We start from the raw sequence: 21,702 nt of genomic DNA, 5'->3' as shown, positions 1-21,702 counted from the left end.
TAAAGCATAGAACAGCTTAAGCACTGGAGATATTTTTAAGATTTGAACGGCTCTGACCACATTTTTTTTACTTCCAAACTCTAATTGAGAATACAGTTGACAGGAATCGGTTGTATTCATCCTGTTTCCCTCCTGTAGAAACATGTTGAACTGTCACTAAGGCTATAACCTATTTTTACTTTATATATTAGATATAATCAAGTGAATCAATTGGCGTTTAGTTATTTTACATATAGACACATAGCTGGTATCAGCAGGTCGGTGTTTATCGAGGAGATTTGCGATAGTGTGAAATATTAGCCTTATAAACATGTTTGCACATCTGTTGTTTTCAGCTGAATATTTCTCCAAATCTTAAGTCATTTTTTTATCCAAAGCAAAAAAATGTCACTGCCTTATTCACATTGGCAGTGAAATAAGTTGATCAATACTACCTCACTGTTTACTCTGAGATTGAAAAAAAAAATGTGTTCCATTTCAGTTTGCTGTTTAAAAAAGTTGCAGGACTCAGTCAATAGAGCTGATTCTGAGAAAAAACCACCTCATTGATATTTCTGACCACTTAAATGGAAGGGAAAACATTTTGACTGGCATGTTCTAGTTTCAGATGTTTTTTATCAATAGAAGAGTGCAAGTGAGAAGATGGACTAGAGAAGTAATGATACCTTTTCAAGTCTCAGATACATCTACTTCTATTGAAGTTATCAATGACAAAAGAACCTTTACTACCAAAGAGTGAATGAGAAGCATCTTTTTATTCCAATCACATTCACCAGCGTCCACTTTGCATTTTTGTCTAGTGGAATTGCCAGACGACGAGATAATGAGCCACAAATACATCCCCAATTTGGAAGACAAGAGGCAAATCTAGCAGCGCTTATTGTGACGAACTAAACACCGTGGATTTTAATCTTGACCAAAATATTTGTATTGAGCAAGCCATGGATTACTTTGAAATTTTGAACCTCGTTTTTAGTAGTTATTTATTTGATTTGTAAATTTATTGAAGGTCTTTTTGTTAAATCTCTTAAGGCTATTGTAAAGCCTCAGAGGCTCCCTTTTCTTCCTGGGTTGCTTTTTGAATCAGAAACTGTAAAATTGTCAGCATGTTTTTGTTTGTTGTTGCGTCTGTAAGCCTCTTTTTGAGATTAAATTTCACACATTGTAACAGTGTTTTCCCATACACAGATTCTGCCTTAATAGATCATATAAGCAAACAATGTCTTTGCCAGAACGGATCAGGGAGAAGGCAATCTGCACATGTGTTGCTGATATATCTTTGCGACATTTTTTTTTCTTCTTCTAACACTAATAAAGGATTAATCTAAGACTTTTTTTTTGTTTTCTCCTCTGCACTGTGATCAACCTTTAAATAACAAGTGTATATTTATGCAGATTCCAGTTGTGGTTTGCATGCTGTGATGCTCATGAGACATTGATACTACAAATGTCTTTCTTTTCGCCTTCCTACTTAAATGCATTGTGCACTGTGGCACTTCAAATCAGGAAGGGCATATTTGCATAGGCTCATATGTGAACTTACCCCATTGAAGTGCTGGTGGTGTGATTGGCCAGTTTTGTGACAGCTCAAGGAGTCGGGTCATCAAGGCTAGTATTTATGAGTTTACAAGAAAACAGCCCTGACGGGCCTTCGTTAACGTCAGCTACCCTGGCACTACACAGAAGGAGACGGAGCTGCGGAGGACACATCTCAAAGGGTTCAGAGGTTTAAGTAGACAAGTGAATAGTTTGTAACAGGCTGTATAATGAAGCTAATTACAGCGTGATGCAGAGGTCTTATTTTTTACTCCAAGTTAATTCATTTTGAAACACGGGAATGTCATAGTTCTGCAGAAATTTATAGAAGGAATAACAAGTTTACTCCATAGCTGCAGCTGCAGGATTATAGAGGAGTTTTAGTGGGCTCGCTCCATAAATCTTCATATGATATTGATGTGTCAATCTAGTCATTGGCTTTACTGTCAGGCCATCCAGAGGCTGTAAAGATTAGTGGGTCTGGTTACCGTCTGCTGTCGGAAGATGCCCTTGACTGAGAAAGCAGGAGGACGACAACCGAACACCCTCAGGATTTCTAAACCGTGGAAAGCACCTTGATCTGTGTCCAGTGGATATCTTTACTACCTAATGTGTTTTAGAGAACTGTTTGTTTATCAGACTGCATTACTGACTTACTTAGAGTCTGTTGACTTTTCTCCTCTTGTTTGTTTAGTTTGTTTTTTTAAGCTGTTTTTCTGTTTCCCAGATCGCCACACTATGCATGCCCAGAAGTCATAAGGGTAAGAGATTTTTTTTTCACTCCTCTGCATTAATGTATTCATTTTTTTATTAAAAATGTTGGTAATGTCAACAACCCTGTCCGAACTTGATAAACAAATCCTCTTTCCTTCAGGGAGAGAAGTACGATGGGAGGAAAGCAGATGTCTGGAGCTGTGGGGTCATTCTTTTTGCTCTTTTAGTGGTGAGTCCCAACTCTTTCCTTACTGAGCGATGGAAACCAGATTGAAGGGCAGGGGAAAGTCTGTAGGGCTACTGGTCAGCATGATTTCCTTCGGGTCTCTGAAATGTTGTACTTTTTTCTGTAAAGTAGTCAAGGAATACAACTTGAATGAGTAGACTTTTAGATGTTACCCTGCTAGAAATTAAACTTTCATCCCTGTCTCACATTGTTTAGAGCCACTAAGGTTTTCTTCCTGAAGTGTCCTGTGTTTAACTGTTTCATCCCCACCAGTTTCCCTGTGGGTTTGGTGTGTTCAGAATGATTTATGGTGTTGGTTTCCCACCACACAGTGTTTTGCATGTGGTCCAACAAGTTGTATTCTGGTCTCTCTGGACTTTTTATAGATTTCTTTGAATAATATCTTTGCTCAGTGCACAACTAATGGCCGCTACCAAGAGACTTTTGGTTTTGAGTCTGATTATTGCTCTACTTGCCTGAAATTACGTGCCTTTCTGAAGTTGTGGAATATTTTATATTTTTGGCATAATGTTGGCAATTGCATATTGTTTTATGACAAAAGCCGTTCAGTATCACTTTATTCCCAACCTGTCTGGCGTGTTCCTTGGTCTTCATGATGCAACGTCCTCTAACAAATCTCACCTGTCTTCAGGAGAGATTTGATCAAATTATTTATAGCCAACCTTTCTTTTACTGACTTGGTGACTTTTGAAAGCAATTACTTGAACTTTTATCATTTGGGGTCCTAGGAGTAAAAATCAGTAATAGAAAAATGTTTTCCAATTTTTTTTTCTCCAGTTTTTTCTTTGTAAAAAACATGAATAGGAAATGTGTTACCTTGTGCGCCTCAATTGTGCAATACGTTGTGTTGGTCAATCACATAAAATCCAGATAAAATACATCGAAGTTTATGGTTACAACTTCTTCCAAGCTCTTCTCCCAAAATGTCAAACACATTACGTTTACTCAATTGCAATCCAAAGCGTCTTTTCAGGTCTTATCTTGCATCCAAACACATTGCGGTATCTAAAATACGATCTATTCTCCAGCTACATTATGTCTGTGGGTCCCCCAGCCATACACCCCTTTGAGCTTTGTTGCATTAACTGCTGTACTGGAGTTCCTGCACACTTCTGCCTAATAAATAATTCATGTAGCCAAGCTGAAAGAAGGGAGCCCAAAATAAATATCAACACTGACATGGCAACTTTTTGCTACAGGCTTTGTGTATTTCTCTCTTCTTTTGCTTCTTCTACTCCGTATTACTGTCTCAGACAAACTTTTGGTATGTAAACCGTAAACCTGAGAATGTTTACTGTTTTCTGATCTTGACCTTTCTTTCACACCAAAAAAAGTTTGTTTTTTTTTTGTTTTGTTTTTTCTTTTTCTCGTGTGGCCGCTGTTTGTCTGTAGAAATACTTGAATTGTTCTTCTGTTTCCTCCTGCTCTCTGGCTTGGAGATAACCATTTGTCTGATTGTGGGAGACAGAGATACTCCCCAGCAGTTACTCTGCACTCAGATCATCTGTTACACAAGTCTACCCTTTCCTGCCCCCGCCCCCCACTTACTCTTCATTTGTCAGCCAATCTGTCTGTCTTTCCTGCCGGTTTCCTCTCCTCCATCTTGTCCTCTGATGGAGGCTGCCATTCATCACACAGCCACATCTGTGAGGTGTCAGTTCTCTTTGATAAATGACTCTGATGAAAGAATGCCAAACGAATGAGGTAAACGAGAAATCAGGGCAATTATTAGAAAAGACCCATTTTCAGCTCCCTGCTGGTTTTTTTGTTTGTTTGTTTTGCTTTGCATTTAACGGAATGCTCTACTGTGAAAATTTAATAATTGGAGTTGGGGGAAACTATTCTTTGAGACTTATAAGATTTTTGTTTGTTTGTTTGCTTGCTTGCTTGGTAGCATTGCAGATCAGTTATCTTTTTCGTCTTTCAAATTACACTTTGTTGAAGGTTGTTATTTATCTATTTCAGCATCTATGAGTGTCTCGAGAAGCGGTTTATAAATAAAATGTATTATTACATGCTACAAACTGATTTTTTTTCCCCCCCTTTTTGCTGACTGCCTCAACTGATTCTCTGCTTCCTTGCTTCCTCAGGGCGCCCTGCCGTTCGATGATGACAACCTAAGGAATCTTCTGGAGAAAGTGAAGTTGGGAGTGTTTCACATGCCACATTTTATTCCTCCAGACTGTCAGAACCTTCTGCGTGGCATGATTGAAGTAGACGCATCCAAAAGACTAACGGTCAGTTCATTTTATAGGCGCAAATGGTTAATTTTATGTTTTTGTGTTTTATTTTTTTAAATTATTTTTATCCAGTTTCAATTTGGCATATTTGTGTTAATCCATGGAAGTTACCAGTTTGTGGAAGGACTTTTCCTATTACATTACATTAGTTGCTAGATTATAACTACAACTTTCAATGCGTTTTAGGATTTTGTGATATACCGACACAAATTAGTTCATAATTTAGAAGTTAATAGAAAAGTTTGCATTGTTTACTAAATGTTCTGCATGTTCAATTCAGAAAAGTGTGGTGTTCATTTGTATTTAGCAAACTGAGTCTGTGTGGGACCACCTTTTACTGCAGCGACCTGTACATATTGTTTGGATTTAGGTCTAAATGTGTGAATATAAACTGATCTAAAAACAAAGCGGTGGCTGTGGTCTTCCTGGTAGGTGAACAGTTTCCCTCGTTTTTTTATTTTATTTTGGTGATTAACAATTCCTTCCACTTTTCCTGTCCATGTTTAAGAAAAGCATCTCTAAAGATGACAATGTTTGAAAGTGAGAAATGTGTATTTGGTGTTGGTTTTTTGCCATCTCTAGCATTTTGTATCCCAAAAAGTAAAGTATGCATTTCATCTGACCAAATGCATACTTTTTGCACATTGCCACTATGGCTGCACACCGTAAAATGAAGCGGCAGCTTTTTATACACATTCTGCATGCACACACCCTCTCGAGGCGCTCCGGTATCTTTATGAATCAGTGCAATAGTTTTCATCCTCGTGCCTGTGAGGAAATGCGGAGACACCGCAGTTGGTAAATGTTGCTGCTCCATTTCCTTTTGCCGTAGCTTTATCTTTCACATTGTCAGAATAACTTCAAGCGCAATGACAACATTTTAGAGCAAATAAAAAAGAAATTCTGTATTTTAAAAAAGGTATATTCTATTTGCAAGTGTTTTAGCTACATGAGCTAAAAAAATAAAAATAAAATAAATAAAAAATACACCTCTTTGTTATGCTGTATGCGCACTGTTTTGCTTATTCTCATCTCCCCTCTCTCAGATGAGGGCAGGTCACCCTGAGATCCCTGGATATGCCCACCAGAAAACATCAGTGTCCTCGATAAAGGGTTACACTAAGACCAAACTGCTGGGAGAGAATATGGTATCTGTCAGCTCCCGCTCCTAACTCCAAACGGAGCTCAGAGGATGTGTTGTAACCTCACAGAATGTCAAATAGCTTTTCAGAGTAAGAATCCTTAAAGATAAGTGGTGAGCACCAAGTCACACATGAGGCAAGAACACCCAAGGGCAGACAGCAAAACAAGAGGGGGTCTGAGGTTATTTGGCGAGGGCTTGTTTATTCTTGATTTTCTTCATGACAGTTTGATGGATCCATTTACAGGGTAATCATGCAACTGTCTGTTTGCTTTTGTTAATTAGATTTTGCTTGCTGATGCATGAAAGATCACATCTCACAAAGCAAAGGCTCCACAACAATAAGAACTTTCTCAACTTTCTCTGTGTGGTTAGTCATCCAGAGACCAGTGGGTATTACGATTGTCTTGTGCTCTGTAGTCAAAGTACACAGTACCTCATTAAAACAGTTAATCATCCCAGACAGAAAATGGCCCCATGTGGAAGATACACTTTAAAGGTTGCGAGAACTAGAGTAAATGAAGTCATAGTTTTGTGTGTCAGGTCAGATAACTTAAACTCAAATCACATGATTTGGTGTTCAGACATTAATAGGACTATTTAAAACTTCTAATAGCTGAATTGTTACAGAATCTCTTCCTGAAATAGAGTAATACTGCTCTTCATGTTCTGTCATTAAAGCTATCTGACAGAAAAAAAAGAAGTTTGAATAATGATCTAATATTGATCTTTGCGACATGAGAGGGGGAAATTAATACAGATTTGAAGCCTTTTAGCGGGGGCTGAAATGTAGCTTGTGTACACTTCAGTTTCAAGGAAAAGCCTAATTTATCACACACCCACCCAGTCTGCATCCCCTTTTCTCTGTTTGAGCAACAACTTGAGAACTTTTGTCACAGTGGTGCCAGTGTCAGTAAGTACAGTAAGTAATATGTCCATAATGCTTTCTGCAGCCATTAAAATATCAGTATAAATATTTATTACCTATTTTCTTGTTGAATAGATAAGTTCTTCTTAAAGCATGAGAGACACAATAGAAATTTGACAGAAATCTGAGGCTGCACAGTGGTGCGTTTGGTAGAGCTGTTGCCTTGTAGCAAGAAGGTCCTGGGTTCGATTCCCAACCTGGGGTCTTTCTGCATGGAGTTTGCATGTTCTCCCTGTGTATGCGTGGGTTTTCTCAGGGTACTCCGGCTTCCTCCCACAGTCCAAAAACATGACTGCCAGGTTAATTGGTCTCTCTGAATTCTCCCTAAGTGTGAATGTGTGTGCATGGTTGTTTGTCCTGTGTGTCTCTGTGTTGCTCTACGACAGACTGGCGACCTGTCCAGGGTGACCCTGCCTCTCGCCCGGAACGTTAGCTGGAGTTAGGCACCAGAAACCCTCCCACTCCACTAAGGGACAAGGGTGTAAAGAAAATGGATGGATGGATAGAAATCTGAGCATTCAGCTGAACTCATTGAACGCTGATGTTTAGACCACTTTAGTCTTGTCTATCTACTTTTCCCGAAGGCAGACAAGTCTTCTTCACAGAGAGAAAACTGCTAAGATTTGACAACACCTCACCTAAAACATAGCTTTATCATTTTGTTCTAAAGATATATTTGTCAGTTTTGAATAGTTTCATGTTTTTAGTCAAATAAAACTACTGTAAACCTTTTGGGACAAATATCATCCTAAAAGATTGAAAGCACTGAAACACTGAACAGGTGCTCTGAAAATGAGACGCAAGAAGTCTTTTTTTTAGATGGAGTAACCACTTTTCTCCAGTTCTTCTTTTAGAAAACTGGAGTAAAAATTTCCTATCCAAGCCAACCAAGCAAAAAATAAATAAAATAAAATAAATGATAAAATTTCTAAAAAGGCAAAAGAAGTACTGTACACAACCAGATAGGCTTTCCCTCAATATGTAATGGTCATGTGCAGTTAATGGTACTTTTTACTTCAAACCACATTACTGTGCGTCATATCTCCGTCTTGCCTCCAGGCCCCCAATAAAATGCAGCGAGAGTAGGTCACCCACTGGCCTGTATCTGATAGCCAGGATATCTCTGTCGATACCATGACCTCTGCGGAGGCATACACCAGTCACTGAAACTCGCTAACCAGCCTGAAAGCCTCTCTGATTGCTCCAATATCTCACACAGTCATTTATCAGTTCTGCCACACGGAGGTAGGTCCTGTGGGACGCGGGGACGATCAAGACATTGATGGAGACATATACACATGAACTCTGAATGAGTGACAATAATTAGACTTGCTCTGTGCATCTCCTGTGGTTCTACAACAGCAGCATGAGCAAATTAAAAAGTCCCAGCAGTGACATTGATCTTGTTTCTGTCTGTGGCCAGTTGAAGAAAGGAGGAGTCATTGAGGCAGACGTCTTCCTTTGTTGCCCTTTGGCTCGCTGTTTCCGCCTCTCTTTGCTTTTGGCTCTCTAGCAATTTACATCAGCAGCGGGATTAAGAGGGGAAGCAAATCTTGTAAAACTTGAGAGAAATGGAAAAAGAATGACGATGGAAGATTCTTGTCCAGACCAGAACATTGGCAGGATCAGCAGTGTGTGTGTTTTAAGCTCAGTTGTGTCGTCTGTCTTCCTAATTCATGGCTCAACGTCTCTTCATCTCTCTTTATATCAGTATAATTTTTTTTTCCCTTGTGCCTACTTTTTAAAAGTAGATTAACAATGAAGTTGTGTTTTCCTGCAATATTTGGGTTAAAGTGACATAACTAACACTGTCTAACATCTCCTTTTTCTCAATTCTGACCCCACATCTGATTATTTTTTATCATGAGACAATGTCACAAGAATTTAATTGTACACTAATGTTTTTTTCTTTTCTTTTCTTTTTTTTTACAGTTAGAAAAAATCCAGAAGCACTCGTGGTACATGTAAGTTCTCATCCTTTAACCAGGTTTTTACGCCCCCAATTTCATCCTTCGTTAGACTATTCTGCACCTGAAGGGAGCTTCTGCATGAAAAATGACCGAGCTTCAGCTATGTACACAAGAGTACATTTATGCAGGGCATGACTTCACTCTCGGGGACATGGGGGTAAATTGGTAGTGCATGAAAGGAAATTTGAAGCATATGGTCAAGTGAACAAGGAGAAAGCCTGAGGGAACATGCTGGGATGTGGAAACTAAACCAGTCTAACCTAAGTTTGCCCTATTGTTTTATACTAAAAGTACAATATATCCACTGTATTAATATAAATCATAAAATAACATTTAGAGAACTCTTGTTCACAAATGGAAGCATATTTCATTTCTGAGAATATGATTTACACTAATTAAAATAAAAGAAACTTGCATAATGAGAATTTTTGCGGCTACCTAATTGAACTTAATGATTTAGTTTTAGGACAAACTTTTGTTAGTTTAAATGAAGAATCACTGAAACAAAATAAAACTCCTCTGAGCTCCTTATCTATGATTGCTGGATTATGCAAACAACTAGAATGTTAAAAAAAAGAAACAATAAGAGCCAAGAATTGTGACTTGAAATTACCCTAATAAGAGTTTTTGTCAGTGCAGAAGTTTGCTTTCTTTCTGTCTGATCATTTTAGTACATTTCAGGTGACTAATCTGAATAAAATAAATCGTACAATTATATTATAGTAATGAGTACATGAATCATGAATTTCCATGATTCATTTATCACAACAGTCTCAGCAACCATGGATAAATATATGATTAAATTGCTGTGAACAATCCATATGTTGCCTCTTTGAGTAAAGACTGTTGCCTTATATGCAGGTTTTCCATTTGAAAAATTATGAGTTAATTTGCCTTAGTTTATTTGGGTCTGAAATAATTGAAGTTCCACTCAGGATTTTTGATCCCCGTAATGGCACAAGTAATTTAAGATTAAGCACTTGTTGATTCTAGCTCCTAGTCCCATTCTACAATAAAATGAATCAAGGCAATTATTTAAATGTATTACATTAGTACTATAATTATATTCACAATTATCAGTATCTAGAGTGCCTGGGGGTCAGCTCATGCTCCAACACGGGGTTAGCTCGGTTAAAAAAGTAATTGTAATATTCCAAAAAACAGATCACCTGAAACCTGCATCTGCTTCTAAAGATTTCTGACTCAACACAGGCAGCCACAGCCTTCAACAGAACCCTGTTTTTTTTATTTTATCTGCTTATAATGATTTTAAGCTGCGGCAAAGATTACAGGCAGACCAGTGAAGCTTCATAAACTTAGCTCATTGTACTGGACGTCAGAAAACATTTAAAGAGTAGTATTCTTCTCTCAGCCTGCAGTGAAAGTCAAATGACATACAGGAAGCTGCAGCTGACAGTACAGTTTCTTTTTTTATGGTAATAATGTTTTATCCTGGTGAAAATGACAAGAAAACAAAGATTCACTAGTTTATGAAACTGTTGTGTAGTCTATAATGCAGTCTTGTAACTTGTGCATTAAACAATAGGCAGTAAAAATAATGTGCTGCATGACAGAAGACCTCATGACTCTCATGAAAGAGTGAATATCCCTCCATTTTGGCCCTTATTAAGACACCAATGCCAAGTTTTATTAAAATATCTACGTCTACTAAGCAAGTTGTAACAGCTTTTGCTTCTTAATTTGAAACGTTAATGAGATTCAGAATGTATATTTTTTAATTAGCCTTAAGGACAAATAGGATAAAACTGTTTTCTTACCTACAGCGACAGGGTAGAGACTAAATGAGAATATTTATTTCAGCCACTGAGACTTGAGATGTGGCTTTGACTTGTCCCCTCGATGACTTAAGACTTTACTTTGACTTGAGAAACATTACTTGTAAACATGTTTCGGTGAAAAAAAGAGTGACTGTCTCATTATGCAAGTATATTTTATATAAACACAGCGAAACGGTAGAAAGGGAAGTTAGTTAAGGCGTTAATTTAGATCTACTTCACAAGTTCAGCGCATAGAGATAACAGAGGACGTGTTATTTTAATAGCTGCCGATGGGGTTTCTGCTTCAGTGAGCTCACCAGATGAAAAATAATAGATTCAGGAAAGAAGTAATGAGGAGCATATTGAGTCAAATCTGTCTAAATGTCTGTGTGTATTGGCATGTTTGTAGAAAAGAACACAGCATTTCTCATTGCGTTTTGTTGGAATTGAGAACTAAAACGGAAATCTTCTGGAAAATGGTGTCGGCATAATTTCGCCTTTCTTGTTGAGGCCTGCCTGCGTTCTCCCTGGAGACAGGCAGAAAAAAAAGATGGGGGAAAAGTGACATGTCTGGGTGTTTTAGGGGAATTGCATAATAACGTGGAAGCTAAGTTTGTAAAGTGAGCATCACTGAGAAAGGCAGCCTGCATATCTCGACAGCATACTTGTCAAATGAGCAGGATTACCCATGTACTTATTATCATGTAGTGCTAATTTTGGAGAAATATCTTAATTGGCAAAATGATCAGCTATGCAAGAAATGGATATTAAAATCTTGACATATTGCATTTTTCTTTGTACAATCGTAAAGGAATATGATAAATACCTTTATAAGTGAAAATGGACTCACACACGCATAAGAAGCTGACCATGATTTGTTGCTGTTTTTTTGTTTGTTTGTTTGTTTTTTGCATTATTAGTGGTGGCAAAAATGAACCCGAGCCAGAGCAGCCTGTGCCCAGAAAGGTAACAATCCGCAGCCTGCCTTCTGCAGACGACATCGACCCAGACGTACTGGACAGCATGCACTCCTTGGGCTGCTTCAGAGACAAAAACAAGCTCCTGAAAGACCTGCTCTCAGATGAGTGAGTGAATGGAGGTTCAAAAGAGAGAGGGATCTGTAGTTGATGAGTGTGGTCTTGGGTCCTGCTTGCACACTCAGCTTCGGTTTTTCACTGGCTCTTACAAAATCTTGCGAAGCTGTCGGCTTGTATGTCAGAAACCATGGATCACTTAACTGTTATCACACGGTGCTTACATTACTTGCTGCTGGATACTTCTTTTCCAAACTTGTCTTGGTTTTCACTACAGACTCGTTTTTGAGATGTCCCGCTGAGTCTATCCTGTTTTGTTTTGTTTTTTTTTTCTGTGAAAATGCATTTACATTCATGTCTGCTGTAAATATGAACCCACTACTCTTTCAGTTCTTTATTTGGCTCATCCCTCCTCTTTTAATGCTAAACTGGATCTACTCTCTCACTATGCTTTGGCTCCAACTCCTCCATTTGCTTCCTTTCTCCTGGGAAAATTTTGTAATTGTGCTGCATGGGAGGAAAATCCGTGGTCTCCATTTCCCTTCCCCTGCTTCATTTTAGCTGAAGTTGCAGGTCCTTGTCTCTTTGCCTCCCACTGCTTTCCAATCTGTCTTTATTATAGAGGCCTATTCCCTGGGTATTTTGCATAGAGAGTGCAGCACAGAGGCTAAAGACATTAGGTTTCCTGATTTGCAAAGAAAGTAAAGGTCGAACTTGTGATCTTTTCATACTTTCATTGGACTCGATGGCTACCAGCACACACTGTATGTTGAAATATGGATGAACATGCTAAAGAACATATGTGTATGCTATGATATGAATGCTTAATGATCTGTAAAACTAAACTTTTATTTTAAAGATGAAAACAATTTATCAGCTATTTTACTGTGCACACAAAAAAGGATTAAAGGACATTAATCACAGTGTGGGGATGTGTACTTTAATCTCACGTTTATTTATTTAAATTGCTAACATTTCAGTCAGATAATAGGAACGATTGAAGACACTTTCAAGGCAATTTTGCTTTACATCTGTTAAAAAAGTGTAGTAGTTGGCTTTCTTTTTAATTGAATATTACCCCTTTGCAGTGAAAACCAAGAGAAGATGATTTACTTCTTGTTACTTGATCGTAAGGAGAGATACCCCAGTCAAGAGGATCAGAACCTTCCTCCTCGCAACGAGATTGGTGAGTCCAAGATTTGTTTTGTGCTGTAAAGTTTTAAAGCAATAGGAGAATTCAACTGCTTTGATCTAAAGGTGCCAGCATTGAGACGGCTTTTTATGCCAACTAATGCATAAATGAATTTAAACAAAAATGTTAAAATTAACTCTGAAACATAAAGATAGAAAACCCGTAAGTAATGCATTTTAAAAGCTTTTCTGCAAAAGAAAGGTAATTTGGGTATAAGTTAAACTTTAAATAAAACAGTACAAAGTTTTGGATTTGTTTTTCTAATGAACTGTTGTGTGGCTAATAATCTGCCATTCAACATTTCAAAGTAGGTGAACCCTAACCGGTGGCAAAGTGGCAAAACCTCAACTACTTTCAAGTGCTCTGAATGACTTAAGGTGGGCCTGCCTGCTCTAGGAAAACTGACCAAAGTCTGACCAGTTAAATAACAGAGAAAATGTTCAGACAATGAGATCAGAAACAAACTGTTTTACATGCAGGTTTCTTTGGAAGCACAATTATTTTTGGCTTACGACGACTGTCAGAAATAATGTTATTTTTATGTGTTTATGCAATACCAATGTTGAAATCGTGGGTTTTTATTTTCAAACAGCTGTTTATATTCAAACAAAACAAACTAATTTACATATTTTTTTGGAAAGTCTAACTCATGGATGCTTTTTGTGGCTCAACCAACCTGCCGTGTTTTCCTCCATCAGAAGAAATTGGTTCAGCTCCGGCTCACGCAGCGTTAGATTGGCTCTTCGATAAACGGATGAAAAGAGCTTTTTGTTTATTGAAAATGAATAACTCTCTCAATGAAAAACGCTGGCTTTAAATAGAACGGATCAACAGGGTTTTCAAAAAGCTGTCGTCTCATTTAGGTCAAACATTATCTGATGAAATAAAATTGGTGCATCACATCAAGGGGTTGATTTTTAGTCAGAGAAGTCTGAGCAGGGATGGTGATGCTCTCTCTGTCCTTAAATTCCTTCTTAGGTTAGTTTCTGACAACAGTGTGTTCGTATCTGCTGCGATACGCTGACATTTTGATAAATGGACTCCTCCTTCAGTGAATATGATACAGTCGATACAGTGGCCATTAGTTCAAGGGCTGGAAGGAAACCATTACTTATTCTCTATTAGTTAGAATGTCAATGTGTGAACAGCGCTAAACATCAGTCAAACGCTTCCATTTACACAAGCCATATGCAAAACTGCTCATTACCTGCACTGATATGTCAGGTGTTTTGTGCTTCCTTAGCATTTCTCTTTATTCTGCTTGACACAGATCCTCCAAAGAAGCGCGTTGACTCTCCAATGTTGAACCGTCATGGCAAGAGGAGGCCAGAGAGGAAGTCCATGGAGGTTCTGAGTGTCACTGACGGCGGGTCACCAGTACCAGCCAGAAGAGCCATCGACATGACACAACATGGACAAAGGTATGCATGCAGTAATCAGTATGTTTTGAAATGAAGGCGCCTCTCAATAAAGTTAATATGTTTCAGCGATTCAAAAAGTGAAACTCATTCATCACAAATGATCTCTGATCTTTTTGATGATTGTGGCTTACAGCTAATGAAAACCCCATCTTTTGTTTCTCAGAAAATTAAAATATCACATAAAGCCTAGCAAAAAAGATTATTTTTTTATTTATTTTAAAAATATTGTCATATATTATGAACAAAATCATGGCGAGGACTGATTGTTTGAAATTCAAAAAGTTATGGCAAAACCCCAACTACTTTCAAGTTGCATGAAGACAGACAAAAATCTAATTAGATGAAGAGTCCAACAACACTTTCAGCACAGAGAGACAATGTCTTTAAAGGACAGCTGTTAATAAAACTACTAGTCACAAAAAGGGCAAACCACAAACGGTAATTGTTCAAAGTGCCATACCCAGTTATATTAATGGAAAGTTAAGTGAAAGGAAACAGTGTGATAGAGAAAGCTGCACAATCAACAGAAAAAAAATAAACAAGCCCCATTAGAAACATTTGGAAAAGATGAAGTCTGGGCTTGTATTCAGGATGTGTTACAACTAACACATCCCTTTTCAGACCACTCCTGAGCCAAAGACAACGTCAGAAATATTGTCTTTGGCTCAGAACTAAAAAGAAAATGGACGGGGCTACTTCTCAGTGGTAGTCCACTCTCGCAGATGAAAGTAAATTTAGCTTTTTATTTGGCCGTCATGCTACACTGCTTTTATGCAGCAAGTTATGCCAAAGAAGCACTGACAAAATATTAAGTTGATATATCTTTTTCGAATGTCTGCTTTTCTGTAAGCTGACACCTCTTTTAAAAACGACAAACAAAATTTTTTGTTGGTTTTATTTAACATTTGAGGTGAATTTTGGGTTTTCATTCAGCTTGTAAGTCCTAATTAACATTTATAAAAATAAAAGTTTGAACATGTAATTTGTAATGAACCTCCATAACATATAAATTTCCCTTTTTGAATGGCGTTATTGAAATAAATGACCTTTTTTTATTTATTTGGCGAGTTGCACCAAATACACACTCCTCGCTTTCTGAGTGTTTTGTTTTGTCTGGGGATTCCCGCTGCCCGGTTTATGTTTCAGCTGCTCTGACAGTGAGTTTGCAGCCGTGTCAACAAACTGCACTGCAGACCTAAACATAAACAGAGACTGACTCTCTGCTCACTTTTTCTTCTGTCTCATCCTAGTAATTCAGTGTACAGTAAAAGCTTGGATATTCCTGATGCCAGAACAAAATGCAGCAAAGAAGAAAGGTACTCGCTTGCCTTCACTTCCACATGCTCCCCCGCCCCCTCCACTCGCTCCACGCCCCCCCACCACGCAAGGACAGGAAAAAAGATGCAGAGATCCTGTGTGTTGAAGGGACAGGCTTTAAAGTTCTGTTTCAAAAACAATGAGGCGTAATTGTTTAAAAAAGTTCAGCTCCTAATTAATTTAGTTTTAAAAACTGAAGATCGGTGCACATTTAGAATTCAGAGGCTCAGTATCAACAGCCCCACTTGTTCAGGCATTAACTCAATTATCTCTTCCCCTCGTAATCAGTTCTACCATAATGTGTCCTACTTTCTCTCGATGCAGAACATTTCTCCATTTTGCTATTTTGGAAATGCTGAAGTCATGCCAGGAGCGCACTCCCACGAGGCTGAGCGCTCTGATTTAAAAATCCGTTTCCACGTCTTATTTCAACAGCGAATGTATCATCATGCCACACATTTGTGCTCAGGGGCAGTGACATTTGTAACGGCAGGGACGATTGCATCAGAGTGAGTGATAACATGAAACTGGTGAATGTTAGTTGGACCAGTAGAGCGCTGGGAAAGGCTGATGTGGTGCAAAACAAGCGCATTTAATTCATAAGTCTGTTGTTTTGTTCACCAAATGTGAGATGTGTTGGATTCGCTTTGGAGGTTTTAAATCCATTTTAATAACTTTCATTTTTATGGGGGGGTGGGAAAGCCTTTCCTTTAGTGGCTTTGAATTTAAGTTTATGATTCTTCTTTTTCTGTTATATCAACTCCTCCTTCCCATCCCTTTCCTTTAGGCGTTTCCAGGATTATCTGGTTTTCATTTGAATTAGTTAAGGAACTGCTTTATTCAGCGTTTAGCCCTGACTCAACTGTTTCAGTGCGCACCTAGATTTCAGTACTGCCCTGATTTATTTAAGCTTTAATTACGCCAGTCCCACTACCTTGCAAAAGCATTTCTTTTCCTTAAAATTGTTCACTCACATTGAGTCACAACACGGTGACTCAATGTCACTGTGCTCTATATTTATGACAGTTATGTTTCATTTCGATTATGTGGGGCAGAAAAACACAATCCAGAAGTGGAAGAACATCTTTAACAAAAACCTTAATTTAGTGTCGTAGATTTTGACCTAAGTAAAATGTAGTGAACAAATAATATAGTAAAAACAATGGAGCACCGCTGACAGGTCAGGTTTAAAGTTATAGAGGAGTCTAAAGCAGAATTATCTGAAACGTACATTCAAAGTGCAGATTGTGTCAAAACCTGAGAACTAGATGTTTTCTGAAGCTTTAAATATAATCTGACTATATTTTACCTATTTTACAAAGAATAAGCAACATTTTCAGTTCCCAGAAAACCTGGAGATATGTATATGAATGCTTTAACTGCTTCACAGTGGAGTTCTGCAAAGTCTTAGATACAAATGCCCTCCACACTTTTCAGAAGAAATAAAAATAACAATAGAAACAAGAAACTTCACATAAATATGCTAATTTTTGTTGGTCTTCCACGCAAACTCAATAGTATATAGTTTACAGTTATAACGTGAAAAAAATTAGAAAATTTCTTGAGGTAAGAATTGTGCTTTGAGCCTCTGTAATAAACAGAAACTACAATAAGTTCATTTCACATATATTTTTACATATAATTTAAATTTAGATTACTAAATCTAAATCTAACAGATGTACAGATGACCCTAAGCTTATTTATAAACTTTGCAGATTTAGATTTAGGCACATTCTTTCAAACAAGAAATGTGTTACTGACGGGGAAAAACACATTTTCTCACCAAGGACAAAAACACAAAAAAACAGAAATTAAGCATTTCTTTTTTTTTTCTTCTGTTTTTGCAGTTTTATGTACAACAATGGCACATTGAAAATGGCATATTCTCAAAAATCAAGAAAAAAAAAAAACACTACTAGCATTACAGCAAACAAATCCTTCTAACTCCTGACCAGCTTTTTGCATGTTTCCACTAGTTTTGTGAACATTTTTATTTAATTATGAGGTCCAAGTCTTTAAGGTTAAAGGGCATTCTTGCCATCATATTAACTTTTATGTCTCTAACACAGTCTTACTGTAACTCATGTGGAGAAAGCACACATTAATATCAATTCTAGTCAGAAGAAACTTGTTGGTAAAGTTTGAAAAAAATATATTAAAGCAAAATCAAGTGAAACATGTGAGAAATGTTGTGCTCTATATTTATGTAAATATTGAGCAAAAACCCTGTCTTCACCCCGTGGGGCAGCATATGAAATAGATCTGTATCAGAATCCTGTATTTTACAAAAACAGCTTGTCTGCATCTTTCTTCTATGCTACATTAGTTGGGTGTAAGTTGTAGTCTTCCATCTAGTTTTCCTCCAGGAACACCTCCTCTCCCCTCTCTTAAAACACCTTTTTCTCTCTTTCCAGTTGTCCCTCGTGTACTGCTGACCTTCATTCCCAAACGCTCCTGCTGTTAGTGCGGAATTGCTATGCTAATGTGGAAATGCTGCTAGTTTTGCTCTGCCTGGCCTCCTATCAGTTGATAGAAATTGGAGGAGGAGGAAGGTTGCGATATCGTAGCCCCTCTGCCTCCAAATCAAATCAAATCTCTTCTTTTTTCTTCCTAAAAAACAAACTTTTCCATCTTTTATCTTGTGCTCGTCTTTGCTTTGTTTGATCGTGCTGATGTTTGTGTGTGTGCGTGGGTGCGTGCGTGTGTGTGTGTGTGTGTGTGTGCGCTCGTACAAGATACTGGTGCTGGGAAGAACATACAGAGCAGCGAAATGTCCAAAGATTTAACTGACTTTCTCTGAACCTAACCTTATCTTGCCCCAACAGCAAACTTTTGTCGACAGCTCAGAAGATTCGTAGAACTTGAGATCAGAGGCTGTCAGAGAGAGGGCTGACTTTGAAACATGTGTTTTGACATGATACGTTTCCGGCAGCAAAAATGAATGAAAAAGAGAGGAAACTGCTTTATTTTAAATTACACAACCTAAATGCTGGAAGCTCATACTGAGATGTATCTAGTATTTTGCTCAGCACTTAAAATCTGATATTTTCTGTGAAGTGTAATTGAATAGATTTGCGATAAATGTAGTTGTGGCCGCATTGCATATTAATAGAAATGACAGCATCCTCATCTGAATGTCTACTTTATCCATTTTATGCAGAAGCTGGGCTTAAAATTTATATAAAGCATGATAAATCCGATTGATTTAACTTTGAATTCTAATAACATGCAAGAAGAAATGAAGGGAGGTTAATGAGATGGAAATGAAAATGGAAAAGTGCTGTGCTGCGAAGAAGAGAATATCAATGATTTTTAATTTTTTTTCCTACAGATGTGCTCTAGTTGTTTCATACAGTCCAAACGTAGTAGCTTAAACGGTGGTAATAAGTTAGACTCCCCTGGTCGTTACAGACTCAGATTTACTTAAGAGGCTGAAATGAGTAAAAATAAAACACCTTTTACTCTGATATCTGCTGCAGAAACTGCAGGGGTTGTTCTGCGTTGCAAAGCTGTGAATATTAATGCACAAGTCCTCAGGGGGTTTTCAGGGCTCAGAGGAGGAAATGAATTTAAACCATATGTTGATTTACATGAATATTTACTCATGTTGAGAATCTCCATTGGTGGGACAGTCTGTGACAAAGGAAGAGAGAAAGTAAAGACTGAACTTTCCCCATTTACTTTAAGCCATGGAAACTTTGAAAGTTTTTTTTTATTATTATTTTAGGTGTCAATCTAGAAAACAGAACTTTGTAAGGTATCAATAAGCTCATACCTTAATTATGAGCTTATTCCCCATTTTTAAACCACTTTTTAATCTTGACTGAATGTTTTGTGTCTTAATTTGTGGTATTGCAATACTCAAAGACAAATTCTTTACCTTTGGTTGAGACATGCCACATTTAACTTTGGTACTTTAAGTAAATTCCACATATGCAAAATTAGGTCAAAAAATTAACCTGAGAGGGATCCAACGGCAGATGAAACAAAAAGAAATGAATATTTTAACATGTGCCTTTTATAGTTTAATAAGTGGGATGTGCCTCAGACTTACAATTCAGTTTGAAACAATGTCCTTTTCAAGTAATGTTTAAGATAGACTTATCTGTTTCCATAACCTGTAAAATAAAACAGGTTTGAAGCTCTGAATGTCACTCATCTGAGTCTAAATTTATACACATTTTCAAAAAGTAGGATATATTATTTCGATTTAAATGTACCACATGACATACTTTGAAACTCCTTTTTCTTGTCCAAACCAGTACTGGTATATACTGCATATACCAATGTGCATGGAAGCAGCTTTAAAGGCAAGCAAGAAGCCATATACACAGACATACAACATGCAACTGTTGATCCCACTGTGTGTCATGTATGACTTAATGATGTAGCGTCTGGATTTTCTAATATATGATGAATGGTTCGCAAATTGTGTGTGCTGTTCATTGTAAATTAATCCCTCAACAACAACAATAATTCATCTTTACTGTGAAGCAGTGGTGAGCCTCTGACAGCCCATTACTGTACAGCATAACCATCTGTAACATAAGCTTTATAGACCTGCTGGTCCAACACTAACAGATGCAGAGCGCCTCTGAACAATATGCTCCAAATGGCCGGAAGTTCTGGCCACGTTCAGATTAAGTTTACAAGCATTGTAGGGGTAAGCAACCGTGGCTATGTCTCAGTGGACCGTTGGACCTCAATGTAAATGATAGCAACTGTCTGGTCTGCTCCACACAGTGAAACAAGAAATCCCTGCCAATATGATCTCACCATCGCCTACTCATGTGTGACTGAATGCGTGCAAAAAAAATTCTCTGAAAATGGACAGTGGAAGATTGACAAATATAACTCGGCTGTGGGTGTTTCTAAATTTTGCTTTCTCACATGGTTGCTTTTAAGGGGCCTTTTATTATTTTTGTCTGTTGTGCTGAAGAGTAAAACTGCTGTTAAAATTTCTTTTTAACAAAAGGAAACAACAATTCATGTACATCCACATGTTCACAACTGCATCGGCACCGAGATGCAGAGAGAAAGGAAGCGACCGAGCCAAAGAGGAGGAGGGGGGTATTATTAGACCGAATGACAAAAAGGGACAGTGTTGTGACAGTGAGCAGCTGGTGTTTCCAAGTGTTGACAGGCGCCTGTTTCTGTGTGTTTGTGTGCGTACGCGTGTGCGCTTGATGGAGACAGATTGGGCTGTGATTGTTCATTTCTGAGCAAGACTCTTCTCATTGGGGGTTATTGACGGCATCTGTGAGGAAAATGACAAACATGACAAATGGCACTGAACCAAATGTTCCTTTTTATTCTGCTTCTCAAGATACTTAGCATGCCCGAAGGCATAAAAAAAAACAATTTGTTTGTTTTATTATTAATGTGCCGAAAGGAGGAAAACTAGTTTGAATGGTTGACTAAAAAATTGGCCATGGATTTATCACATCAATATAGTTGAATCCAATGGATAAGTGGTGTACAACTAATTGTTTGGAGTCGATGTTAGTAATGCAGATTGTCAAGTTGGTGCTGGTGTTTTTTGTTGTTGTTGTTGTAGTGCAGTTACCCTCCTAGTGAGATCAGCTGTTGTGTGAAGCACTTACAAGCAAAATGTGGTTGTATCCAGATATTTATTTACACTGTATACAAAGGCACACAATTTGCTTTTCTTTTACTGTCCCACAATAAATTAGAAAAAAAAAAGTTGTAATTTCTGTTTCTGTTGGGAATGAAGTTTATGTCCAACAGTATGAAAGAAAGGCTATGTGTTTTTTTACACAGCATGCGCAGACATCTGGTTTCAGCTGCATCTGTGAACTGCAATGTGCCATTGTGCCTTCTAAACAATACGTAGGATGTAAACCAGCCTCACACCCTCCCTATATGTTTACTGAAACACGTTACAGGCCACAGGCTGATCCTTTAAATTACCTCTGCTCCTTTGTGTGTTGTCGCTTGTTTTTGCCACAGGTCGCGGTCTATTAGTGGAGCCTCTTCTGGTCTCTCCACCAGCCCCCTCAGCAGCCCACGGGTAAGTCATAAAGCTCAGACACAATCACTCACACACTCTGTAACACACTCATACTGGTAAACGACCATCCAGCTACTGCTGAAACTGCCTTATTGGTGTTGTGTTATTGTTCAATTTGTCTGCAAATAAAGTAAAGTAGCCTTATCTATTGTA

General features: G+C 37.9%; 1 protein-coding gene across 4 annotated transcripts in view; it reads left to right on the top strand.

The window, feature by feature from the left end:
• The window catches only part of brsk2a (BR serine/threonine kinase 2a), a 189,050-nt gene that overhangs the window by 155,128 nt on the left and 12,220 nt on the right, over positions 1–21,702 (top strand). For 3 of the 4 annotated variants that reach the window (XM_017305359.2, XM_081608049.1, XM_017305357.2), the window contains exons 6-14: positions 2,264–2,297; positions 2,411–2,479; positions 4,588–4,734; positions 8,739–8,770; positions 11,475–11,639; positions 12,677–12,774; positions 14,051–14,201; positions 15,452–15,517; positions 21,489–21,549. In XM_017305359.2, coding sequence (XP_017160848.1) covers positions 2,264–2,297; positions 2,411–2,479; positions 4,588–4,734; positions 8,739–8,770; positions 11,475–11,639; positions 12,677–12,774; positions 14,051–14,201; positions 15,452–15,517; positions 21,489–21,549 — 823 coding nt within the window. The remainder of the gene's footprint in view (positions 1–2,263; positions 2,298–2,410; positions 2,480–4,587; positions 4,735–8,738; positions 8,771–11,474; positions 11,640–12,676; positions 12,775–14,050; positions 14,202–15,451; positions 15,518–21,488; positions 21,550–21,702) is intronic. The other variant, XM_017305358.2, reaches the window with a different exon arrangement.

This window comes from Poecilia reticulata, chromosome 6 (assembly GCF_904066995.2).
Source record: "Poecilia reticulata chromosome 6, P_reticulata-male-v2, whole genome shotgun sequence".
In the NCBI taxonomy this organism is placed as follows: Eukaryota; Metazoa; Chordata; class Actinopteri; order Cyprinodontiformes; family Poeciliidae; genus Poecilia; species Poecilia reticulata.
The sequence above is the reverse complement of the archived record's forward strand: the minus strand, read 5'-3'. Positions and strand labels throughout refer to the sequence as shown.